The 8,444-nt window shown below is 38.5% G+C and overlaps 1 protein-coding gene across 4 annotated transcripts; it reads right to left on the bottom strand.

Annotated features, from left to right (window-relative positions):
• Positions 1-447: 447 nt before the first annotated feature.
• LOC104606759 (bidirectional sugar transporter SWEET1-like) lies at positions 448-2,889 on the bottom strand. 4 transcript variants are annotated; one of them, XM_010272124.3, is made up of 7 exons: positions 2,672-2,889; positions 2,481-2,534; positions 2,338-2,374; positions 1,828-1,908; positions 1,317-1,596; positions 1,105-1,224; positions 448-877 (listed from the first exon to the last, which is right to left on the bottom strand). In XM_010272124.3, the coding sequence occupies exons 2-7, from the start codon at positions 2,512-2,514 to the stop codon at positions 713-715; spliced, it is 717 nt and encodes a 238-aa protein (XP_010270426.1). In that variant the 5' UTR covers positions 2,515-2,534; positions 2,672-2,889; the 3' UTR covers positions 448-712. The 4 variants fall into 4 exon arrangements, with proteins under 4 accessions (XP_010270426.1, XP_088743343.1, XP_088743342.1 ...); XM_088887217.1 differs by having other exon boundaries at positions 2,721-2,889; XM_088887216.1 differs by having other exon boundaries at positions 1,828-1,923; positions 2,721-2,879.
• Positions 2,890-8,444: the final 5,555 nt, after the last annotated feature.

The following is an 8,444-nucleotide window of genomic DNA, read 5'->3' as shown; positions in this document are numbered from 1 at the left end:
TCGAACGCTCGGTTCGATTAAGGGAGTTTAAACTTGATTTACATCATTGGATATGTGGACTTTATTGAAGTACTTAATTTTTACCTTGTAATTTGTGCCAATTAATCTTTAGAACTGGCGGGATCGATGGTGCAATTTGTAGGTTGGTGATTTTGATGATTGTGGAATCAAAATAACTAGATGATTGATTTTTCAAAAGAAAATGGTCAATTTCCTCGATTTGCGAGAACTCGAAACGTTTTCTTTTCAGAAGGCGTACTCATTTTGAATGCTTCCGTCCTACGTGGCAAGATTCCCTCATGTGAATCTTGGGGACCATATTTGGTCATGTGGATTTAACCTATACACACCACATGTAAGCTTTCCCTTAAGAAGTAGATTCCAATCTGGCGTCGAAAAATGCACCTCATTAAAGGAATGAACTTCAGAAACCGAGTGGGACCAAACTGGAAGTTAAAATCTCACAGTACCCTGATTTTACTTTGTATTACATTAGTAGAAGTGAAAATCCATTTTCAGCGCAGAAAAGCCAAACATGGAACAAACAGGACACATTGATTTGATTGGAGAAGAAGAGAACAAGACCCAGATACGCATCAGAGGGTTATTTGTGTGAAATGTGAATGAACTACTTGTATATCCGAAGCCGAGGAGCTCCTCCTCGGTTCTCACTCCTGACTCACTGAGTCCTGTCATCCACCCACTTCTCCGTTTACTTGTCAGTCACTTGCTTCTTCTCTTCTACTTGCTGCTGCGGCTTACCGTACCCCATCTCCATTGAATCATCATCAGCCTTGGCCCCACCTTTGTTCTTACGGTAGATTGCGTACAATATCAGCTGCACCGTTCCCAACGCACAACCAAACCCGTTGGGTACCTGCAACACCATAACAGTCCCCTTCTATTGGCTCAGACAAAAGGGCATTATAGCCATTAAAAGGCTCAGTTTGGAAGGAATACAAATACAAATATATACAAAATAATAGAAAATACAAAATTTTGCACTCTACGTATTTGCATTTATACTCCATCCAAACTGAGCTTTTAAAGTAATCGTATTGTTGAGAGTGGGAGAACACCTAAGACCTAACACGAGACACTTACAGCGACGAAGGGATCACGGCCGAGCAGGCCAAAGATGAACCAGGACGTCCCGCACAGGAACACGAACAACGACAAGAAGAACGGCATGAACTCAACGCTCTTCGTCTTGATCACCATTCTCTGCACCGTTTCCAGAGCATCGTAATCGTAAATCCAAATTGAAAACAGGGGTACTCTGGGAATCACAAAATGGAATTCAGTTAGGAACTCACCACGATTGATAGAGGTGAGGCGTACATGATGATGGAGAAGATGGTCGCAGCCAATCCACAGAAGAGCTTCCTGGAGCTGCCGTGGAGGGCGCAGAGAGAAACGACGGCGACGGCCGAGAAGACGGCGAGCACGAACGAGAGAAGTGCCAGAATCTTAGCCTTCTCCTTCTTCGGTGCGTATATGATGAAGATCAACACGTAGACTGACTCGATCGCCGATCCCGTGCCGTTGATCGTGCTGACCAGGATGTTGTGCGGGGACACAAAAGGGAGTCCGTACCTGTTGGTCAACTTGTTCATCAGATCGGACGATCCAAGTTCGATTTGGAACGAAAAGTCACATATCACATTTGTCATGTGTCACTTCAGGCAATGCTCTGTTCCGATTTCCGAGGTGAAGCAACGAGCCTATCGGAGTTCCGGACATCCATGATTCTCGGCGAAGTATGTCTTAAATGACAGTTATACCCCTTTGTTTGGGAAGAGAAACAGAGGAGGAGAAAAAACGTACCATGCGGAGAGGAGACAGTTAAGGAGGGTCATGACGTATGGGAGACCTGAGAACTTCTCCGTTGATTTGTTCTTGATGATCCTACGAAATGTTATTCTACGACCACCGTTAAAATAAAGTAATCAGAGTAAATCATCAGTAGTTTTATTATTGTAGTTAAAAGACAGCGATTCTACGTTTCTATATGCGACGACGACGAAGAATCTGTTTAAAGAAATCATGCCGTTTTTATTGCAAAAGAATAAATCTTTAATTAGCTGATGTCTGTTTTTGTCACGGAATCTCCAGAAGAAATTAAAAGAAGAAAGAATCTGCTAAAAAGAGAAATATCAGGATTTCAACTCTGCATGGAATCGAGTCGAATCGAAATCCCGCTGGAGGCTTTTCAAAAGAATCAACATAAGCAAGAGATGGAGATTCTTGAACTCTCAGAATCTCTTCTGGTCAGATTATCATAACCTCGCGATAGAACAAGTGATTCAAAGTGGGAGAAATAGAGAGGAAGCTTACGTAGGAGCAAGGAAGAGAAATAGTGCAGTTGCATTCCCTGTTCCAGAAACATAGGATAACAAAAGAATATGTCAATGAAAAACCACAGAAGCTCAAGAAGATCGATGAGAAAACGAAGCTCAATTTCAAAGAAGAAAACCCACCAAAAATCCCAAACAAGAAATGCGGAATATCCATTTCCGTTGTAGTCCAAGAACCTGGAAAACCAAGGAAAGCTCAGAAGATCGAACGTATAGAGTTTGTCTTAAACACAGTGCGAGCTTGCAAATAGGATGAGAACAACTCAACCACAAAGGCGGAGTTTATATAGACGAAAAAAAGAAAAGAAAGTAACTGTCTCTGGTCAATATTGATTTCGTCCTTATCCAGTTTCGTCTGCTTACAGTTCCAGAGACTTTTCACAATCTCTCTCTCTCTCTCTCTGCGGTTTTATTGCCTGCAAACTGCACTGAATTGCGCATAGATTCCTGGAGTAAAACAGATGAGTTAGGCAAATTACATAGAAATCTGTATTTTGATTTTTAATTTCTAAGATTTTAATCTCCCTCTCTCTGTTTCGGTGGTATAAGTAGAACTGTAGGAGCTGTGAAAAGAGCTCATACGTTGGGAACCTTCTGTTACAGGTAAAAGAAGTCCGGTGGGCAATAAAAAACGTATTCGATTCTTTTATGGAATGCAATATATTTGGCCCCGGTTTTACAGATAATTACGAAATTGAACCTACTCATTTCTACACCTTTGCTAAAAGGAGGGAATGCTCCTTCCAACGGTCGATTTAAAAGACACGTCATCAAGATTCTCTGAAACATGAGCGACGTGGCCTTATTATCCACCTTCCAAGGAGTATTCCCTGAAGCCCTATCCCGTGATACAGCCTCGGAATTTGGAGGAAAACAAGGGATAGCATGCGAGCCATTGCATCGGTCCAGACTGAAGAGTGAAGGGTGAAGACTGTACGGCCCAAAAGGACATGATCCAGAGGGCCCATTAAAGTTTGTCCTGATTTTGCTCTCTTTCCTGGGCTCACCATATTGTCCGGACAAAGCATGAAGCCCACCCACAATCCCCCCATAGGAGCGCAATGTCAACCGTTTGATGCATGAAAAACGATGCCAACCCTAAAAATCAGAGCCCGTGAAAGTGGTTGGGTCTCAATCTCTGATAACTTGTGGGCCCAAGATCAGGATAAAGCCCATGCAAGTATGCAACCTGAGGTTCATGCATCGCCTTCCACACTACTCTAGAGTATAAATGGCCAACGACATCATTCATAGGCCGACAGTTACCCGAAAAACTTTTGCTCCTCGAAAAGGAAGGGAATGCTCCTTTTGAGTTTTGAAGATGGATGAAATAGCCACGTGGCAATGTCGAAGGGAATCTTAGACTTCTCATGACAGATAGGTGGCGTAATCTTATTATCCAAAAGGAGCCATGGTGAACCAGAAGTGGTAGTGGTCGGTGGTAACTGGTGAGAGTGGGGGCTCATCCATTGTTGTAGGGTGACTAAAAATATCCATGACAATAACATCATTGTCTATACCTTCTTTTCTGTTGGAACGAATTTCTTGATATTAAAACTCAGAAGAGGAAGAGAATATGAGCAGGAGGGTATCACTATCACATATTGATAACGGTGTAAATCACTCTAACTTGGAGAAGCTTCAGGAAAAGTGAAAGAGAGAATGAAACCACTGTATTATCAACTTATCATTAATCATCACTCCAATTTGGTGAAGCTTCAAGAGAAGTGAAAGTCAGAATGAACGCACTAATCTATTACAACCTATCATAGATAACTATATTTGTGTCTACAAAACAAACTCAACCCAATTAATTATCATTTCAGTTGCAATCATGTTGATGATGAGATGGCCATATGAATAAGGGATCCTTTTCTGTTGATCTGTAACAAATTAACCCAGTTAAAGTTTTAGTTCAGCTATTTGAGCTTTGTTACCCAAATGTCATTTTGTTATTTGGAGAAAGAGAGAGAGAGAGATTTCAAACAAAAGCTTCATTACATTTCCAACACTGATCAATCTTCCATATCTCATTGAATTCTTAAAATAGAATTCTCTAATGACCATCATCAAATTTTATGAATTATGTATGAAGATTTGCCCATTTTTTCTATGAAATTCCTTTTTATTCACAGCTTCAAGACTTTACCAATTAAGCTAGTAGGTACATTTAGTCTTCATAAATTTCATTCTTCAACAACCAGATAAAACTCACATTAAGCTTCCTTTTTTTCACCTTTTCATTTGTCAATTACATTTTGAATTTATGTACATTTATTGAGAGGTAAAATACTATATAAAATCTAAGGCCAACATGCATGAGAACATGGATTGGAGTTTGAGAGCAGTCACTATGTAGAATAATGCCAAAAGTTAGGCCCATATCTAATTAAATCCCTCCCAAGGCCACAGATAGCTGGGTCCAACAGTGGTTAATGGCTCTTGTTCTTGTACATTTATTAGGCAAGCCAATGGATGTGACATGTCCTTGAAAATTCCCTGTGCATTGCCATACATGAAAGGGAATGGGAGCTCCATTTTGGTTGATTGGTTTCAAAAGAACACCTCCCTCTACCATCATCAATAAATCCTTCTTTCCATAGGCTTTACTTATTGAATGAAGAAACTCTGCTAATTTTTCTTCACATGGGATCATTCTTTTGATACTTTGGCTTGAGTTCAGGCTAGATCATTCATGGTGGGGCGACAATACACGACATGGAATTAAAAACTCTTAGACCCCCAACTTTTGACCCTCCATTTCAGTTCTCTGTAAAATTTTCCTGATAAGAGACCTCTGTCCTACCACTCTGTGCAAAGCTGAGCCTAAGCCAAACACCATTAACTGGTATATTTGTTTTCATGGGGGAAAATTTTGTATTTTTTGCTTTATTTTCAATAAATAGGGGAGAAGGGATTCCTACATTTGAACTCTCTGGTTTTATTAAATAATTAATCCGATGCTCTTGGCTCATAATATCGAGTCTTCTCTATATAATTCAGTTATTATTTTAGTACTAATGTGATTTAGGAGGATTTTAACATCTAAATATCACCATCTATTGATTGTTAGATGGAGCATGTTCCAATTGGTTTCAGAAAATGGGAAAGCAGAAATTTATTAATTTTATTAATTTCATTTCCCATGACTAGTGGTGTCGATTGACCCAATTCAGTCCAAAGAATACTCTAGACAATTTTGGACCAGTCCAATTCAATATTTAGACCATCCAATTTGTTCAAATTGGTTTTAATTTAGATTGATTCCAACCCAAATCTAATTTGTTGATACCTGTGTTCTTATCTTCTATTAATATATGGATTGGATATTGGTTCGATCTGATTCAATCCAATATAAATTCATTATGGATGGACCAAGTAAAATCCAATCCAACAAATGCTTTGGACCACTAAATCTGGATTGGTCCAATTCAATATACCTTATTGGTCCATCCAAATTAATTTTGATTTAAACGATTCCATTCCAACTCAAAACTGATTCATTGACACCCTTACCCATGACATTGATTACATCCTATTCCGAAATTAAAGTTGATACATAGGCTCAGTTTGGAAGGATGTAGAGTTTAAAACCCTGTATTTTGTATGTATTTTATACCCTTTCCAAACTGAGTTTTTGCAATGACTCGTTGTCTCCCTCCCTTTCTTTAAGGGACCAAGGCACATGATAGTGCTATATGCTTCCTCTTTTGTTTCACTCTCCACCTTCTTGCGCCCCTGAGTCCCACCTGGTTCAATTCTTTTTTAATTAGGACCACTGCAGTACCACCAAGACTTTGTAATCATATTTACTCCATTAAGTTAGACGTTACAATTGGTTGGACCAAAATTAGGATTCGGACTGTCATATATATATGGACACATGTAAAAGCAATGGTGTGTGTAGATCTTTAGCAGTGCAAATGGCCAGAGTATGTTTTCAATTTAAAATCGAAATGAAGTATCCTTTACTCTTAAGAGGAAAAGCGTGAGAAGAAAATACAAATCTGCAACACCCAAATGATACCCCCACATTTAGACCAGAAACCAATGCCCAAACAACCCACCACACCCAACCCAGAAACAGAATCAAGTAAAAAACTATTCCCATCCAACCCCCTTTATAGATTCTCTTCTCTCACAACCTTTCTCCATCAGTTAGCTGAAGAAAATATTTAGTTGGTCTATTGTCCTTCAAGCACTCCATTTATTGATAAATAATCAATAGAAAAATCAAACCTTAATACAATGCTAATGGCTAGGTACATGCATTCCCAACATGGTATTGATGAACAACCCTCTAAAGTTATTTTTCTACAAAGAGTTTACCTTCACTCATTCCATGAAGCTGTGTTTATTTGTAGTGAAAATATGAATTAAATAGAAACTTGCTGATACAAAATTTGTACTCTGTGCTTGGTTGCTGTGCAATTTTATTTGCATTAATACAAATGTTTGAGAATGCAAATGAAAATAATGCAAATTCTGGTTTAATTTTGTTTTGGATTTTATTTTATTCTATTTCAATTCTTATATTACTTCATTTGTACTGCAATCAAATAAAATAAGATAAATTTTAAAATAAAAAAAATCATAATTTGCATTGAAATCATTTACACTACCATGGCTTTACATCTGCACTGCAACCAAACACAGCCTTTATCTCATTTACACTATGCCTAGGGGTTGGGTGGGGCTGACAATAATTACGTCAGAGTTAATTAAGGTTGGAACCAACTTAATTTCGGGTTGTGTTAGGTTAACCCCTCAGGCAACCCAACACAACCCGAACCCGAGCCTCCTCTTACATGTACATAAAGATCTAAATATCTAATGATAGGGTCAGCATGTTAGAGTTGTATATTATATATAAATGAATGATCCTTATATACCTCTATCCCTTTTCATTTTTAACTTTCATTTCTTCTTCTTTCTTGTTCTATTGAGTCTTCGTCATTCCTCTTCACCTCTTTTTTTTTTTTTTTTTTTAATCTTCTAGCTTTTAATTTTTTTCTTTTGTATTTAGTGTCACGCACCATTAATAATTCCTCATTTTCTCTAAGACTATGTATCTAAACCAATATAAGGTTTATAAAGATTTTTTCTTCTTTTCTCTACATTTTCCTTCAAACCATGCATAACCTAAATTAGTGATTGCAAGAATCAATTCTACATCAATATGAAAGCAACCACTCTTCAATTGGTTTAATCTCAATCTCTATTGCTATACTACCAATTGTCAGCTTGTTGCCGCCCATCCTATTTCCTACTTCCACCCAACTGCCCAAATTGTTGGTTCAGTTCAGGGGCGATGCCATGGGGTGGCAGAAGGGAGTCATGGCCCCAACTGCCTTAAAAAAATCCCAATAATCCCCATTTATATCCCACTTATATTTTGGATTCTATCCATGTTTATCAATTTTTGGCTTCAGAAAAAATCTTGGATCCACCCCTGATTCAATTGCCACCGTTCACCTCTTGAGAATAAATTCCAGCTTCTGCTCTGTTAGCTTTTACCAATAATGCTGGTCTGGGTTTCCAAGCCATAACAAAAGAATGGTAGGATTTCCTCGTAGATGGATACATGTCGATATCAGTACAAATACGAGCTAGGTCTCATATCACTAAATGAATGTGTTTCCTTGGCCAATAACTGACACTATTGTAACCCCCCAATTAATCTTCTCCGACCAAACCTACCATTCTTTTGTTCCAAACTGTAACATACTCTATCAGCTCCTTCCGGCTGATGGATGTAGAAGCCTTCATATCATTATTATGGGAAGGAGATCGGATTGAGCCCAACCCCAACGGAATGAGATTATATTAGGGTAATAAGGTCAGGTTAAAGGTCTGATTGGATTAGGATTAGGGCTGGATTTTAAAATTTAGGGTCTGTTTGGTATATAGTTGGAATTGGAATTAGAATTAAAATCCTCTGAAATTGGCCTATAATCTGTTTGGTTCAGACAGGAATTGAAATAGGAACTAGAATAAACTGGAACAGGATTTTATTCTTAAGGGAGTGAGAGAAAATGGCCATTTCCTCAAACAGAAAAATATCGTTCCACCAGAAATGAAGATGAG

Source organism: Nelumbo nucifera, chromosome 5 (genome assembly GCF_055504915.1).
Source record: "Nelumbo nucifera cultivar China Antique chromosome 5, China Antique-T2T, whole genome shotgun sequence".
In the NCBI taxonomy this organism is placed as follows: Eukaryota; Viridiplantae; Streptophyta; class Magnoliopsida; order Proteales; family Nelumbonaceae; genus Nelumbo; species Nelumbo nucifera.
The sequence above is the reverse complement of the archived record's forward strand: the minus strand, read 5'-3'. Positions and strand labels throughout refer to the sequence as shown.

Excerpts from the sequence above, each read along its gene's own strand:
- LOC104606759 (XM_088887216.1), bottom strand. The coding sequence starts at position 2,514 with ATGGATATTCCGCATTTCTTGTTTGGGATTTTTG. Across the intron at positions 1,597-1,827 it reads AACTGTCTCCTCTCCGCATG|GTACGGACTCCCTTTTGTGT; the intron begins GTACGTTTTTTC and ends GTTGACCAACAG. Across the intron at positions 1,225-1,316 it reads CCTCACCTCTATCAATCGTG|AGAATGGTGATCAAGACGAA; the intron begins GTGAGTTCCTAA and ends GAAACGGTGCAG.